General features: G+C 57.1%; 1 protein-coding gene across 1 annotated transcript in view; it reads left to right on the top strand.

Annotated features, from left to right (window-relative positions):
- Obscn (obscurin, cytoskeletal calmodulin and titin-interacting RhoGEF) overlaps window positions 1-15,372 on the top strand; it is a 135,673-nt gene extending 120,301 nt beyond the window's left edge. The window contains exons 84-109 of the mRNA XM_060363650.1: window positions 1,547-1,735; window positions 2,539-2,632; window positions 2,983-3,107; window positions 3,560-3,672; window positions 3,960-4,128; window positions 4,289-4,367; window positions 4,466-4,666; window positions 5,375-5,435; window positions 5,864-5,941; window positions 6,220-6,392; window positions 6,586-6,612; window positions 7,424-7,576; window positions 7,674-7,719; window positions 8,081-8,158; window positions 8,429-10,403; window positions 11,022-11,102; window positions 11,275-11,385; window positions 11,500-11,667; window positions 12,354-12,476; window positions 12,601-12,771; window positions 13,308-13,392; window positions 13,572-13,811; window positions 14,038-14,261; window positions 14,488-14,563; window positions 14,762-14,911; window positions 15,138-15,372. Of these exons, the coding sequence (XP_060219633.1) occupies window positions 1,547-1,735; window positions 2,539-2,632; window positions 2,983-3,107; window positions 3,560-3,672; window positions 3,960-4,128; window positions 4,289-4,367; window positions 4,466-4,666; window positions 5,375-5,435; window positions 5,864-5,941; window positions 6,220-6,392; window positions 6,586-6,612; window positions 7,424-7,576; window positions 7,674-7,719; window positions 8,081-8,158; window positions 8,429-10,403; window positions 11,022-11,102; window positions 11,275-11,385; window positions 11,500-11,667; window positions 12,354-12,476; window positions 12,601-12,771; window positions 13,308-13,392; window positions 13,572-13,811; window positions 14,038-14,261; window positions 14,488-14,563; window positions 14,762-14,911; window positions 15,138-15,315 (5,168 nt within the window). The 3' untranslated portion in view covers window positions 15,316-15,372. The remainder of the gene's footprint in view (window positions 1-1,546; window positions 1,736-2,538; window positions 2,633-2,982; window positions 3,108-3,559; window positions 3,673-3,959; window positions 4,129-4,288; window positions 4,368-4,465; window positions 4,667-5,374; window positions 5,436-5,863; window positions 5,942-6,219; window positions 6,393-6,585; window positions 6,613-7,423; window positions 7,577-7,673; window positions 7,720-8,080; window positions 8,159-8,428; window positions 10,404-11,021; window positions 11,103-11,274; window positions 11,386-11,499; window positions 11,668-12,353; window positions 12,477-12,600; window positions 12,772-13,307; window positions 13,393-13,571; window positions 13,812-14,037; window positions 14,262-14,487; window positions 14,564-14,761; window positions 14,912-15,137) is intronic.
- The last annotated feature ends 1,411 nt before the right edge of the window (window positions 15,373-16,783 follow it).

A 16,783-nucleotide genomic window follows, 5' to 3' on the forward strand; every position in this document is an offset into this window, starting at 1 on the left:
ACCCCTCAGGCCTTCTGTGGGGTCTAGAAGCAAGATGTGGACTTGGGTGTTTGCCCTGAGATGTATCCGCATTGAAGAGCTTCCCTGGGGCTGCACTCAAGACTTGTGTTAACCTGCCACCAGCTCTGGTGCTCTTCGGGGCCACTTCTATGGTGGACATGACTGTAGGGCGGGGGCGGGGGAGTCCCTGGCCCTCGCCCTGATGAGAACAATAAACCAAGTCCCAGACCCTCCTCTCTGCTCTTTCTTGCTTGTTCATCTAGCAGCTCAGGGTCCCCTTTTCTCGTAGCCACCTGCTAGACCTACACTCATTTCGTCAAGGTCACATCTCAGGTCATATTGGCCTTTAGGGTGGTTGATTACCTGTGTGCCCTCATGATGGGCATGTAAGTCCCAGACTGCTTTGAGGTCCTTGGGAAGATTAGGGGGACAGGGTATGAATCTGTCCTTGACAGTCTATGGGGCTGGTCCTTGGGACTCACGGTATGACCAAGGAAAGCCTCCACGATCACTCTTGGCCTGTCAGGGTCTGAGCAGAAAGCCCAGGATAGCTAAGGCCATTGTAGGACAGATGGGGAGTCAGAAGTGAGAGGGGGTGACCTGTGTGTCCCAAGCTCTTGGCATATTGGGGTGAATCTCACTGTCTGCAGAGGTGACCCAGGACCTTAGTACTTGTCTGTGAGGGGATGGGGCCCAGGAGACCTCTAGTCCTGAGGTCTGTTCTAAATGTGCTGCTGGCATCTTGGAGTTGGAAAGGGGGTCTGGGTGCCTGTCCAGCCTGGGTCTGGGGATGTCAGATGCCTCATCAGCAGGCACTGAGGAGGATGTGGGTGGGGAAGGCTCTGGGCAGGGGGCTTGCTGGGAAAGGAGTGATTGGCAGTTCTGGGGCACGTGTGTATGACCACCTTGTAGGGAGCCACGTCTGAAAGGCAGCACAGGGGACAGATACGGGAGCCACAGCCAGGAGAGGGTTAGAGAACTGGGGCTTGCTCAGTAGGAATTGAGTAAGGACACTGGCCTGGGCTTGGACCGTTTAGGTGTGGAGCAGAATGCTGTCACATGGGGTGAGACCTGAGCTGCCCTGGGAGGTGAAATATGGTCATGACTTCCTGAACACCCAATCCTACGGTACCCCTGGCCCTTGACGTGTACCAGTCTAAGATCTGGGGTCTAGAGCCAGTCTTGAGGGGAGCAGGCTTGGCTGGAAGGAGTGTGGGACTGGAGGCACACTGAAGATGGGGGCTTTCTGAAGAAGATATGGTTTCCCTTTCAGCTTCCAGGAGGGTGGCCCTGGGTGTACGTGGATCTGGGAGGAGGAAGCATGGCCCTGTAAGCAGTGGCCCTGTCCCTGGGCTCAGAGCTCCTCACTGTGCCATATCCTCTTGGCCCTCCCCCTCCAGGTAGCTTCCTAAGTGAGGAGCAGTAAGCAGCAGGGCAGGGACCAGAGAACAGACTCTGAGAGTGGGGTGGGCGCGCAGAGCCTGTGCCTGGGATATTCCAATCCCCAGTCCAGACTCACCTTGTGTTCCCATCCTCCTGTCCACAGACACCTCCGTGGAGGACTCTGTCCACTCCACCCAGGCTGGAGCTGACCAAGACGCCGCTTCTATCCTTTGGAGGCTGTTGGGCTCAGAAGGCCTGAGCCCCTCCCCAGGAGATCTCCCCCACACCAGACAAAGTGAGCTGCCTGCACTGGAAGAGGCTGCTCCCCAGACACCAGGCCCAGCAGCCTCAGGTACACCTGATGCGGCCCAGTGGGGAGCTGACAGCAAAGACTCCTCTCCCCTCTGCTTACCCCATCCCATCCTTGGCGATGCGATCCAAGGAGGTCACCTCAGTTGCCCATTCCACGGTTGCAAGCTTGCCAAGCTCTGGGGCACCTTAGTATCTCTATGGCCTCATGTGCCATCATGTACTTTGCCTGGTCAAGGCTCATCTTTTAACTTGACGTCTCCCTATCTGTAAACTGGGTCCACCCAGATCACCCGCCCATGTAGCTGGGCCTCCTTCATTGCAACCACTGTTTTTCCCACTTTAACCTCAGCTGGCCAAGCAATCTCATAGACAGTCAAGCCAAAGCAGGCTGAGTGTTAATAGGCTCACTCCTACCTGGAGTCCCAGTTTCCCCGGATGTGTCATGTGTCCGCTCAGTTTGCTCTTCTTTTCTAACCAGCGTGGCCTGTCTCTTATTTTGTCGATGAGTAGCGTATGCTCTTTGGGGCCCCACACTGCCACCTGTGTCCTGCTCTCTTGTCACTATAGCTTCAGCCTGGCTGGATATATAGGTCCTAGAGGGCAGAGCTTCTACATCCCAATGCCAGCCTAGCTGGTGGGCTGGGACATCAGGCTTGTTGCCCTGGTGAGGGCTCTGATATCTGGCTTCAGCAGTACAGCCAGCGTGTGACACCAAGTCATGGGGACCACGACTGCCTGCTTCTCACTCCAGGCCCTGGCCATATGGGGAACCCATGCTTGTTAAAGAGTATCCTCCCCAACCCAGCCAGGATTCAACTCACTAGGCTTCCTCTATTGTACCAGCTGAAGCTCCAGAAGCCTCACAGCCTGGCACACGCAAAGGCCTGGATCAGGAGACAACAACGGCTGGGTCCCAGGGACGGACTGTGCCCATTCGGTAACCTCCTGAGCCAGATGGGTTATGTGCAGAATTGCCCTCCAAGGGACACCCTGGGTGGTCAGTGCAGGGCCCATTTGCTCTGGCCTCATGGCCTTGAAGAGTGAGCAGGGTGGACTCGAAGCTTTCCAACACACTTCTGACAGGCCCCATCCCAAGCTGGTGGGCAGGGGAGGGAAGAGGGACCCACCCTAGAGCACAGGGTCTTGGGGAGAAGCCCGGGGCCTCTGTCCACACATCTAACCCCACAGGTATAGGGACAGTAGGGTCACCATCTCTGAGGCTCAGCTACCTGAGAGGTATAGGTCAGGGTTCCTCGGTGAGCAGACGTCACCCTGCCTTGACTCCAGGGTGGAGGGGTCAGCCTGGCCAGGTGCAGGCAAGGGGCAGCTGCTCTTGGACGTGCACAGCCAAGTCGTCGTGGAGACCACGCAGAGGACCTACGTGTACCAACCTCCAGACACAAGTGCTACAAGTACGGAAGCGGGCCAGGCAGGTGGGGTGTCCATGCCGGGTGCTGGGGGGCATTTCTGTGAGGGCCTGACTCAGTCATCTGGCGTGCCTCCACCCCCCTTTTTCTACCTCTTCTCTGTGTCCCCTTGGAGGGACTAGCCCTCTCTGGGAAGCAGCACAAATGAGGTGCCTGCAGGTTCTGTGTTAGCACTATTTGCACTCCGCCTGCTTTGGCTTGACTATCCACGTGATTGCTTGACCAGCCGAACCTAAAGCAGGAAAACCAGTGGCTGTAATGAAGGAAGCACTTCACAACCACCTAGGCAGTGAGGTTGGGGTCACCGTCACCGGGGAAGGAGGTGGGCTTCCTGGTCCAAGGGACATAAATGAAGGCCTCAGTGACCGCAGACGTATGTGGTGGGCTCTGAAGCCCGAGGGTCCCCTCTACACAGGTTCTCTTCCCACCTCTCCCAGGGGCCCCCTCCATGCAGGTCACTATTGAGGATGTACAAGTACAAGTAGGTGACGTGGCACAGTTCGACGCTGTCATTGAAGGCAACCCACCGCCCACAGTGACCTGGTACAAGGTAGGAGGAGGCCCAAGAGACCGGCTTCAGGAGCTGGAGACCACAGGAGCATGTGGGAGTATGGGATGGGGCTTGTGCACCCCACCATGCAATCTGTAACCCCCCCCCACTCCGTAGCCCCACCCTGCACCCCTATCCCGTACCTTCCCATCCCACTCTGGCCTGCACTTGGGGTTGGGCACACAGCAGGTACTGAAAGTGCTTCTCCAGGAAGGGTGTGCGGGTCCAGGAGCTGGCATCTCCCAGGATAGGCTGATGGTAGCCCAGCCCGTCTCCTGTGTGTCCAGGAGAGCAACCAGCTGACGAACAGTGCCCGGCTGAGCCAGCGGCAGGAGGGAACTACATATTCCTTGGTGTTGACTGACGTGGCTCCACAGGATGCTGGTGTCTACACGTGCGTCGCCCACAACGCAGGAGGACAGGTGCTCTGCAAGGCGGAGCTGCTGGTCCATGGGGGTGAGTTGGCTGTCTACTCCCAGGCCACGGGCAGGGTACAGGGAGCAGGGAGCAGGGAGCAGGGAGCAGGGAGCAGCTCCTATTGTTGCATGGGGCAGCAGCGGGGTCAAGGCCATCATGGCTGCCTACACAATAGGCATGTCCTGTGCTTTGACTGAAGGGGACAAGCTAGACTCAGAAAAGCAAGTCTACCGGAGAAAACTGCATTCCTTCTATGAGGTCCAAGAGGAGATTGGAAGGTATGGTTTCTTCACCTTCTCCATAATCTCCAGCCCTCCCCAGGACACTCCCAGCCTGGCACCTACCTTGAGTTCGCTCTCTCCTTCTTCACCCCCAGGGGTGTGTTTGGTTTCGTGAAGAAGGTTCAGCACAAAGGAAACAAAATGTCCTGTGCTGCCAAGTTCATCCCCCTAAGGAGCAAGACTCGGGCCCAGGCATACCAGGAACGAGACATCTTGGCTACACTCAGCCACCCGCTGGTCACCGGGCTCCTGGACCAATTTGAGACCCGGAAAACTCTCATCCTTATCTTAGAACTGTATCCTTCGCCTGACCCCTGGGAGGGAGAGTTCAAGAGGCATCAGGTCCCAGGCTAGGCTGGAGTTGCTGAGTGTGGGGTCCCTGGACCTGGGCGCTGTAGTGACAGCTACTAGTCCTGCATCTGAGCATCCTGTTTCTGATGCTGTGACTGTGTGACAACAGCTGCTGAGCCTATGACTCACAGTGGCATGATTTGGGAGACTTGGACGTGAGATCTTTCCTTTCTGTGAGTAACGGATGGGGCCCACCTCAGTTGTGGGCTGGTCCTAAAGGTTCTTGGCAAGCATGGCCTGGGGGCTCTCTCAGAGGTGACCTCTTAAATATTGGAGAGGAGCCTCCCATCCCAGCTCCTCTAGGTCTCTGTCACACCCATGGGCCTTGTCTGAAGCTCTTACATATTTCACAGCCTGGCTGTCCTATCACTCCCAAAGCTATGTCTGGGAAAGGGGTGCTTGAAGTGGGCTCTGTGCAGAGATGAAAGTGTGCCCTGACAGCTTTGGTCACCAGGGTCTTTCTGAAGGCCCCTTTCTTAGGGATGGGAACCATATGGGACCCAGGGGTCTCTATTCCCCCTTCCTTCACCTGAATACTGTCACCCTTAATCTGGGTCACAGGAACCTCAGGTCCCGGGCACCTCTCTGTGAGCATAGGCTTAGGAGTCAGGTGGGTTCCCTGCCAGGTGCATCTCTTCCTTGACCACACCCAGGTGCTCATCTGAAGAGCTGCTGGATCGCCTCTTCAAGAAGGGTGTAGTGACGGAGGCTGAGGTAATCCCTCCCTCTCCTTGCCTGAGGGGCCCACATCTCAGTCCTCTGGACACAGCCTCTCTTGACCTGGGCCCCACGTGGTTTCCAGGGTTCGCCGGCATAACCAGTCCTTTCCTACCCCTCCTGAGCATACCTGCCCAGCTGTGCTGGCGATGCCTGCTTCGCCCTGATTTGAACAGGCTGCTGCTTCCCACCAACTCAGGCTTAGACCACCTTTGGGAAACCCCCAGCCCTGAGACTCACAGGTTCCTAAAAGACTTTGCTAGCTACCTGCCCTGTGGGGCCTGAATTAGGAGGAGGAAGGCTTGACTATGAGAGCAAGCTGGAATGGAAGAGCAGGACGCTGAGCCCGGCCCCTCCCCTGAACCAGGCTTCGAGGTGGTGCCTCTTGGATGCTGGTTCCAAACTGAACCAGGCCTTTACCACAGGTCAAGGTCTATATCCAGCAGCTGGTGGAAGGCCTGCACTATTTGCACAGTCATGGTATCCTTCACCTGGACATAAAGGTACTGACCCCATGGTGCCTCCAGAACTCGGGGTAGGAACAGGTGGGAGCCAGCCTGCCCGTGGGCTCCACTAAGGATAGGGAACTCACTGCTTCCCAGCCCTCAGGTAAGGTTTGGATCTGATGGAGTCAAAGATGTAATGCCCAGTCTGACCTGGGGACACCCCACTGCCCTTTATAGTTCCAAGGACTCTTCAGTGCTCCCCTAGGCCCAGAGAATAGGAGTTACCTCTCTCCGGAAGCGTAGCCCTCAGCAACCCCCCCAACTCTGCCCGACAGCCCCCCAACATCCTGATGGTGCACCCAGCACGGGAAGACATTAAGATCTGTGACTTCGGCTTTGCCCAGAAGATCACCCCTTCAGAGCCACAGTACAGCAAGTACGGCTCACCCGAATTCGTGTCCCCAGAGATCATTGAGCAGAGTCCTGTGAGCAAGGGCTCAGACATCTGGTGAGTGGACGGAACACCAGGTTTGTGGTCCTAGAACCTCCCTGTCCTCTGTGTGTCTGTCTGGTGGCTGAGGACCCTCAGGGCCTCTGCCTCCTCTTCCAGCCCCAGGCTTCTCCAGCCCCCTCAGGCACACCCCTTGTCCGTAGACCAGGCCTGGTCTGACTCACAGTATGTGGTGGTTTTATTCTTGCAGGGCCATGGGCGTCATCTCCTACCTCAGGTAAGCAGACCCCTTGCCTCTTCCAAGCTGACCCCTCAGTGTACGCTGTGTACCCAGCTGGCCACTCCACAGAGTACTCCTGAGACACAGCAGGTAGCTATTTTGAGACCAGGCGGCAGGCCAACCCTGATAAAAGGTTTTGTTTAGCACTTCCCATTGTCACGAGGCAGAGCTTAGCCTCTTCCCCGTAGGTCTTGGTGCTTATCCACGGGAAGACACGGGGTGACCTTTGTTGCCCTGAGTTTGCTAGTGGTACAGCTGGAGTTTGGGTCCACTCTGCAGTTTGGATCCAGTCTGAACTTTTACCTTGGCAAAGGCTGGTTCCTACCCTAAGCAGACCTTGAATCCTGTGCTGTGCTGAGCCTCAGGTTAAGGCTAGGTGGCATCTCAGTCTGACCTTGAATATCTGTATCAGCTTGAACCCAAACCACATTAAGGCTATATCCGTACCACAAGCTGAATCTCTATCTCTGTCCTATTTTGGACAAGTGACTGTCCCAGGATGAGCCTTTATCTTTACCCAAGTCAGAGCCAAAATACCCACATTAGGCTTATCCCATATCTTCAATGCTAGCTGAGACTCTCTTAGATAGGACAAACCCTAATCCCCACCTCAGGCTAAGGCTGGGTCCTTCTGTGGGCTGTTTCTTCCTTGATCCCAATCTCAGCCTGAGCCTTGATCAACACTCCAGACTTAGCCTGGATCCCCGCTCCAAGCTAATCCTGGATTGCTCTGGTCCAGCCTGAGACACTTAGTAGAATCCTAGATGTGTGCGGTGCACACCCAGTCAGGAAACCTTCACACTTTCAGCCTGACCTGCTCATCCCCATTTGCTGGAGAAAGCGACCGTGCCACCTTGCTGAATGTTTTGGAGGGGCGGGTATCTTGGAGTAGTCCCATGGCTGCCCATCTGAGTGAGGATGCGAAGGACTTTATCAAGGCCACGCTGCAGAAGACCCCTGGGTGAGTGCACATCTGTCCTTCACCTATCCAAGCTCCAGTCAGCCCTGTCCCAGGGCCACCAGACTGACTGACCTGCCTGGCTTTCTTCTTCCTCCAGGGCCCGGCCTAGTACTTCCCAGTGCCTTGCCCACCCCTGGTTCCTGGTAAGTAGGCCCAGCTTGGGTTCAACTCAGTGTTCTGCAGAGAGTGAAACAAAGGCCAAAAGTATCACCAGTATGAACTGTTTTGGCCTGTTGTCCCCCAGTTCAGAGGACGTTAGTCCCTTCATATTGTCAAGGGGGTCCTGGAGTCCTCGACAAAGAATTGCTAGGCAGTTAGCAACGAGGGATTCCTTCTGTCTTCCTGGCCATCTGGGAGAGGGGCTTGCAGTGTCCTGACCCCAGAATGTCTGAGAGAGGAGACCCTGAAGTTTGCTTCCTGTGCCCTGTTGAGCCTACATTCCTGGAGGGCCCCACTGGGGTGCCAGCATGTCTTTTCACCACAGCCACGCCCCTCCCACTGCAGAAATCCATGCCTGCTGAGGAGGCCCACTTTATCAACACCAAACAGCTCAAGTTCCTTCTTGCTCGAAGTCGCTGGCAGGTGGGTTCTCCTTTCCCTGGAAAGAGGTGCTGAGGCAAGGGGAGGGGACCCGAATCTAGCTGAGGGAACGAACCCACTCAGGCCAGGATCACTGTGCCAGGCTGGCCTGCTCCATGATTCTGGGTTCTCTTGAGTGCGCCAGGTGGTGGGCAGACCAACAGAGCAGTGGGTGTAGAAGGCCCAGGTGTCCTGGGTGACCCCTCTGGGAGTACCCCACCTCTTGTCCCAACCAGCCATGCCCAACAGATGCCCCTCTGTCCCCACATCCAGCGTTCCTTGATGAGCTACAAGTCGATCCTGGTGATGCGCTCCATCCCTGAGCTGCTCCAGGGTCCTCCAGACAGTCCATCCCTGGGAGTGGCCCGGCACCTGCGAGGGGAAGCCAGCGGCTCCTCTAGCTCATCATCTTCCTCGGACAATGAGCTCGCCCCGTTCGCCAGGGCGAAGTCGCTGCCACCTTCCCCCGTGACTCACTCCCCGCTGCTGCACCCCCGGGGCTTTCTGCGGCCTTCGGCCAGCCTCCCGGAGGAGACAGAGGCCAGCATGCTCGCTTCTGATGCAGCATCCGCCCAGGGTGCTGGGCCTCCAGCAAGCCCAGGCTGCGTGCCCCGGCACAGCGTCATCAGCAGCTTGTTCTACCAGCAAGCTGGGGAAGGTACAGAACGTGGGAGCAAAACCTTGGGGGCCAAGAGGCACCCGGCTCGGAGGCGGCACCTGCTGAAGGGGGGGTACATTGCAAGAGCCCTACCAGGTCTGCGAGAACCACTGATGGAGCACAGCGTGTTGGAGGAGGAGGCTGCTAGGGAGGAGCAGGCCATTCTGATGACCAAGACGCCCTCCTTCGAGACAGCCCTGCGACTGCCTAGCTCCACCATCCGAGAGGTCCCAGGACGGAGCCGCTCCCTGGACCACAACCCACCATTCTCCACTGGTCCCTCCCCTGAGGCATGCAAGGGGCAATCCCTGTTTCCATCCTCCTCAGGGGTGACTCATGGAGCCACTGCCAAGGACATGGGGCACAAAGGAGGAATCTTGCAGGAGTCTGTTCACTTTTCACCTACTAGTGGTGACTTGGGGCCTGCTAAGCAAGAGGAATCATCCCCGGACAGCTGTAGAGGGAAACCAGGTTCTTCCTGTCCCTCTGAACTGGGTTCTGGCCCCCGGGAAGGCTGTGGCTCTCCACCATCACAGTCACTTGGCTCCTTGCCTTCGCAGTCATTGAAGAAGGACCTCTTGACACCCTGTGAGCCCTTCTCGGGGCAGCCTCAGGCAGCCCCATTCCCAACCCAAGCAAGCACCCTTCCGGGTTCTAAGAAGGAGCTTCAGGATAGCGTTCTTTCTGGAGGATCATGTCCCCACCCCTCCAGTTCCTCAGGGCCAGCCTCCCACGTGGGCACCTCCCTGGATACCGAAGGCCTGTCCGAAGCCGAGGACATGTATGACTTGACACCCCCTCCGAAGCGGCCTCAGGAGCAGGCCACCACCCGGAAGTTCTCCCTGGAATCCCGAGGGGGCTATGCAGGGGTGGCAGGCTACGGCACCTTCGCCTTTGGCGGTGATGCAGGCGGCATGCTAGGACAGGGTCCTCTTTGGGCCAGGATGGCCTGGGCTGTGTCTCAGTCCTCAGAAGAGCAGGATGAAGCTGCAGCGGAGAGCCCTCGGCCTCTGGACAGGTCAGGGCCCATGGCTGAGGCCAGTGGGGTTCCCCTAAGGACCTCTCCGAGCCTCATTCCATGGGAGGAAGTGGAGCAGGTTTCCCTGGTACAGATCCGGGATCTGTCTGGTGATGCAGAAGCAGCCGACACTATTTCCTTGGACATTTCTGAGGTAGATCCTGCCTACCTCAACCTCTCTGATCTATATGACATCAAATATCTCCCATTTGAGTTCATGATCTTCAGGAGGGTCCCTAAACCTGTAGAGCAGCCAGAGTCACCTGGCTCTGAATCTGACACTGGGCAAGGGCTGGCAGAGTTCCTGGAGGAGCCCGTGTGGTCCTGGCCAGGCGAGCTGGGACTACGTGCCGGCCTAGAGATTACAGAGGAGCCAGAGGAGCCAGCGGACCTGGAAGCATTGCTGGGAGAGGCTGCCGTGGGCAGAAAGCGCAAGTGGTCCCCATCCCGTGGCCTCTTCCAGTTCCCTGGGAGGTGCCTGTCAGGGGAAGAGTCTGTGGAACTTGGGCTGCGCCAGAGGGTGAAGGCTTCCATGGCTCACATCTCCAGGATCCTGAAGGGCAAGCCGGAAGGTGACCTCCCCATCATCTGGCATGTCCACATGTCTACATCCATGGGCCTACCTTGTCCTCTTGGGCCCTCTCAAGTCCCACTTGCCTCCTCTCCCTGTTCTGTGTGACCCCCACCTCCTGGCCTGACCCCAGGCTCAAATCCTGGGACTCCCCTCTGCAGCCCTGACACCCCTCCTTACTGGGCATCTGAGACTAATCCCTGATACATGATGGCTACAGAGGTCTGAAGCCACTAGCAGGGCCAGACCTTTGGGGGGAGAGAGAGAGTCCATGGGTCCATTCACTAGACCCCAGATCTCTGGCCCACGAGTCACCCCAAATCCAGACCCTCTGACAGGGTTCTCACTAACCCCAGATGCCCTTTATCTTTAGAGCCTCCATGGTCTCTAACTTTCCTAACCTCAGGCCCAGACTCCCAGCACTCCTCAGGCATCTATCTATGCCCCATGCTGGCAGCCTGCTGTGGAGGGAGGTTGGGAGTGGCTTCAGCAAGCTTGGATCTGGTTTTCTAAATACTCCCTGAGGTCCTGGCCTTCCCCCTGGGCAGATTTCCCAGGTCGAGGAAGCTGGTGCTATCTTGCTTCTCCCCCTGAGCTCCTGGACCTCTTTCTCCCACAGGCCCTGAGAAGGAGGAGCCCCCCAGGAAGAAGGCAGGCCTAGGTTCTTTCCGGATGTCAGGCCTGAAGGGCAGGGACCAAGGTAAGGAGGGATCACAACAGTGGGGGGTCCAGTGCGGGTTCCTGGTGTAAAAGGTCTAAACAGTTTTGGAAGGCTTCTGGTTGAACCTGAGGGTAGCCCTGAGCAGGGTCCAGCCTGGGCTCTCAGGTCTGGAAGTCTGCCTCCCAAGGCTCATCTTTTGCCTCCCTCTCAGCACCATCCTTCCTAAGAGAGCTCTCAGACGAGGCTGTGGTCCTGGGCCAATCAGTGACACTGGCCTGCCAGGTCTTGGCCCAGCCAACTGCTCAGGCTACCTGGAGCAAAGGTAAGGAGCTGTCCTAGAGTATAGGTGCTGGACTGGTGTGGACAAGCAGCAGAGTCCCAGCAGGATGCTGTGGCCATCCCGGGGAAAACCAAGGCTGGCCCTATCTCGTCACAGATGGGGCCCCCCTGGAGAGCAGTGGCCACCTCCTCATCTCTTCCACCCTGAAGAACTTCCAGCTGTTGACCATCCTGGTGGTGACCGAGGAGGATCTGGGCACATACACCTGCCGTGTGAGCAATCCGCTGGGGACAGCAGCCAGTACAGCTGTCCTCCGGAAAGCAGGTGTGTGGGCTGCACCGGAAGTCTTTGCTGGGCCACGCAAAGGCCGGGCTGGGGGTTCCTGGAGACCTCATCTTGCTTAGTGAAGCAGGATGACACTGGCTTATGTGAGGGTCCACGTATGGAACTCAAGAAAAGTCAAAGAGGTAGATAATGCCGCTAATGCCACATCTAGTGCCAAACAGAGTCTATTTGTGTAGTCAACTCCCAGAGAGAGAAAGAGAGAGAGAGAGAGAGCACATATGCCTGAGATGTGAACATCTTCTCCTGACTGCACCGCCTCATCCTCCAGTACTGCTTTCTGGGTCACACAGTGTCCAGGGGAGCACTGGGGCAGTAAAGACGAGGACCATTGGCTTAGCTGTGGGACCATTCCATCATCGATTGACCTGTTTTCCTTGCACTAGGGAAACTCAGGAGAGATGTGGCACTAGCCAGGGCCTCATAGGGTCTCGAGTGTGTCCTGGAGAGGTGGCCTGCTGAGAGGGATCTTGACAGAGAAGGCCAGGCAGGAACCCCTGGACTCCCACTAGGAGTCTCTTCGACTTGTCCTGTCTTAAGCCTCCCTCCATCAAATGACAGAACTAGTAGAGGGTGGGCCTGGCAGCTGTTGAGAGTGAGTTGGACGTGGCCAGAGATCTATCCTTGAGACTTGAGTCTCCCTGCTGACCATAGGGTTGCCCTTGCAGAGCGCCCCTCATCCGCTCCACGCCCAGAGGTGGGGGAAGTGTACACAGACGCGGTGCTGCTGGTCTGGAAGCCTGTGGAATCCTGCGGCCCAGTGACTTACATTGTGCAGTGCTGTATGGAAGGTACAGCCTTCCTGAGGCTTAGGCCTCCAAGCAGGCTCGACATGGAAAGGCTCTGTGGGTGGCCTCAGGAGAGGGGTTCCCTTGAACCTCCACAACGCCTTCTCAATCTCTCCTGTGTGGTCAGGAGGCGGCTGGACCACCCTGGCCTCTGACATCTCCGACTGCTGCTACCTCACCAGCAAGCTGTCCCGCGGTGGCACGCACACTTTCCGAACAGCATGTGTCAGCAAAGCAGGGATGGGCCCCTACAGCAGCCCCTCGGAACAGGTCCTCCTGGGAGGACCCAACCACCTGGGTGAGTTTTGGAGCAGGTGGAGCAGATGAGGGTGTCCTTCAGATCAGGCACACACGTCCTCTTGCCCATGAATATGCTTGAATTCAGCATTCAGAGCCTGCACTCCCTGGGGAACCCCATCATCTTCCCTGCCCCCCTTCACGCACCAACACCCTGCTCGTGTCACCGTGGAAGTTGGTCAGGGTTGATTTTGACTTTGCATTTGGTGGAAGATGGCTGCCGTGGCTGATTAGAAATGGCTGCTGTAGTAGACTCAAGAACGGTAGATGTCTTTTGATTGCTATCCCCACCCTGGATTGCCCTGTGCCACGATCACACATGCACTAGTTAAAATGACAGGTTTCCGCCATGACCCTGCCTTACCCAAGTTTCTCCTCTAGCATACACGAAGTTGTCCCAAGAATGAGAGGCCAGAGCGCATGGGAGCTTAAAGAAGGGCCACCCGTGTAGTGCCTGGGAAGGGACCAAGATGACGGCGGAGACAGACATGCCTGGATGTGTCTCTCTGACTAGGTCCCCTATCTTCCTTCCCACAGCCTCTGAGGAGGAGAGTGGCCGGGGCAGGCCAGCCCAGCTTCTCCCCAGCACAAAGACCTTCGCCTTCCAGATGCAGATCCGGAGGTGCAGGGGTGTCTGCAGAGGGTGGGCGGGTGGGGACTGCTACCCCCAGCTCCTCCTGAGGGCTTTTCACGTCCCTGCCACTGGCCCCTCACCTTACCTGTTCACCAGACTTAGTCCCTGCTGCTCTAAATGTCTGGGAGCTACTCACCAGCCCCCCCCTCCATGTTTCCTTCACACAGGGGCCGCTTCAGCGTGGTCCGGCAGTGTAGGGAGAAGGCAAGCGGGCGGGCGCTGGCTGCTAAGATTGTTCCTTACCAGCCTGAGGACAAGACAGCTGTGCTGAGAGAATATGAGGCTCTTAAGAGACTGCACCACCCACACCTGGCTCAGCTCCACGCGGCCTACCTCAGTCCCCGGCACCTGGTGCTCATCCTGGAGCTGTGCTCCGGCCCTGAGCTGCTACCCTGCCTGGCAGAGAGGTGAGGGGTAGCATGGGCTGCCCGGGGGACGGACAGGAAGGCAAGCAGATGCCTCTGGGAGGGACTGTGAGAGCTGTGTGATCCCACTGAGCTGGGACTTGGCAGAATCCCACGGCCCTTCTTATCTGCCACGGCCGTGTTCTCAGCCTTTCCTGTGCAAGCCTGGCCCTGCTTGGACACCCACTCTCCCTGCCTTGGGCCTGTCCTGAGCCATCTGTTCCCCTAGGGACTCCTACTCAGAGTCTGACGTGAAGGACTACCTGTGGCAGATGCTGAGTGCCACCCAGTACCTGCATGCCCAACGCATCCTGCACCTGGACCTGAGGTCCGAGAACATGATGGTCACTGAGTACAACCTGCTTAAGGTTGTGGACCTAGGCAATGCCCAGAGCCTCAGCCAAGAGAAGGTCCCACCCCCCGAGAACTTCAAAGACTACCTGGAGACCATGGGTGCGTGCCTAGCTGACGCCTGAACTGTGGGGCCTGGGAGGAAGCTCTTCCCTACCTGTCCTCCCTCCCTCCCAGCTCCACTGACACCCACCAGCCTCTCACCGGAGTCACACGCTTGTGCCCCTTCATCTGGGCCCTTCACCTCCCCTGGCTCCTCCCCTAAAATCTGCTACCCGACCTACCCAAATGCGGCCAACCTCTTGCGTCTACCCATGCTCCTCTGCAGCTCCGGAACTTCTGGAAGGCCAAGGGGCTGTTCCACAGACGGACATCTGGGCTATTGGCGTGACGGCCTTTATTATGTGAGTCCCTCTGGCGTCCGGGGCCCTGTGCTAGGTGGGTGGGACAAGCTCCAAACCCAGAGCCCTGTGCACCCCACCAACACATCCAGAGGTGAATTAGGTCCCCATATTTCACCATCCGTTACGGTGAGCTGGATGTTTCTGCATCTCCTATCCGTCCAAGGCTTACTGAGTCTCCTGTGCTTCTCGCCCACGCAGGCTGAGCGGCGAGTACCCTATGAGCAGCGAGGGGACCCGTGACCTGCAGAAAGGCTTGCGCAAGGGACTCATTCGGTTGAGTCGCTGCTACGCCGGGTTGTCGGGGGGCGCTGTAGCCTTCCTGCAGAGTTCCTTGTGCGCTCGACCCTGGTAAGGAGCCCTACGTATGCCCAGCCCCCCCCAGCCCCCCGTCCCCCCCCCCCCCCCGCCCCGCTACTTCATTGCTCTCGAGGGTCCAGCCCACTTCGCCGTCCCCACCCACCGCGCAGCCCTTCCCTCTCGGTTTGCCTTGCCCCGCCCCCACCCCGCCCAGCCTAACCCTCAGACCCCCCCTACCCCACTGCCCGCACCGCGGCTGATCTAGTCTCTGCTTCAGGGGCCGCCCGTGCGCCACCACCTGCTTGCAGTGCGGGTGGCTGACGGAGGAGGGCCCCGCCGGCTCCCGGACTACGCCCGTAACCTTCCCCACCGCACGGCTGCGAGCCTTCGTGCGTGAGCGGGAGAAGCGGCGGGCGCTGCTCTACAAAAAGCACAACCTGGCCCAGGTGCGCTGAGGTCCTGCTCCGCAGGGCAAGTTGTGCCACGCCAATAAAAGACGCAAAACAGCCAAACATTTGGTTTTTCTGCTTCACTGAGTCACCTTTCTGGCGTTTGGGATCTTTCATTTATAGTGGTGTGTCCCAAGTCAGGTTCGACCACCCATCCTCAATAAGCCAATTAGAATGTGGCTCCTTTGGGAAGAGGGACAAAGAGACACAGCAAACCTCTCAAGTCTGAAGGGAACTAAGGGTCCAGGATATGCGTATTTAAGCAGTGCTGGCCAAGATGCGGTCTACCGTGGTCATCTGAGTTTGTTTCACCTTGTAAAATGCTCTGACAGGTTGTTACAACTGTCTGAAATCTCTTTCTGACAGACAAGTTCCCCCTCTGGATGGTCCTCTCTCCTGAACAGGGGCTCCCATTTCTTTGGCGTCTATTGATGATAAAACTGACATAGGCATCTCTTTGGAGCATCACTGCTGCCAGATTGGTAACAATCTGAGCAGACCAGCAGGAACCTTGGCTCCTGAAGCCTGAATCTGTATAGTGGTGGCCTCATAGCCCCACCCGCTCTATGAACCTTCGGGGCCTCCGCTCTTCCTCTCCACAGGAACCTATCGGCCTCCTGCTCTAGTGTGCAGCGTGTGCCCTGAACATCTTGGTTGTGTCAGTTCTTGGATTAAAGATGCCAAGAAACCAATCAAGAAGCTCTGCTGAAGGGGCCGGAGAGATGGCTTAGCACTGTCTGCTCTTCCAGAGGTCCTGAATTCGATTCCCAGCTACCACATGGTGGCTCCAAAACATCTATCCTGGATCTGATGCCCTCTTCTGGTGTGCAGGTGTACATGCAGATAGAACACGTGTGTGTGTGTGTGTGTGTGTGTGTGTGTGTACATACATATTAAAGTACTGCTGGCCATGAACCCCTGGGGTCTTGTCTTGAGATTGCTGGTTCATGGCCACGGTAAAAACTTGTCTACCCTTCAACATTCAACATTACCTATACTGTGTGTGGCCCTGGACCCCCTGCTTTTACATATGGATTTCCTGATAAAGTAGCCCCATTGCTCTGGGCCTCACCACAACCTGTGTGTAAGGAAACCCATCACTGCCTCTTCTCAGAGCAGATAAAACCAACCCCTATGGCTAGGATCCAAAAGGTGGTAGAGGTCTTACCAGCTCCCTGGAGGGACCTTCCCAGAGGGTCTTACCTCTCTAAGGTTCTAACTTCCAATAGCACCAAACTGGAAGCAAGCCTGTGACAATTAGATGCCTCAAGGACAGTCCACATCCTGATTTCAGAAGCTCAGGCAGGGACATCCAGAAGCAAGAAAGAAGGTCCCTCTTAGAATAAATCCCCTTGTAGAATCCAACCTCTGGGGAGGCCCTTTGAGCCAGAGCCAGGCCCCTCTACCATGGATGGAAATAACTCATAGGAGCAGATGCAGAGACCCATTGCCAAACATTAGGTGGAGCTTGGGG

The sequence above is a fragment of the Meriones unguiculatus genome, chromosome 11 (assembly GCF_030254825.1).
Source record: "Meriones unguiculatus strain TT.TT164.6M chromosome 11, Bangor_MerUng_6.1, whole genome shotgun sequence".
NCBI lineage: Eukaryota > Metazoa > Chordata > Mammalia > Rodentia > Muridae > Meriones > Meriones unguiculatus.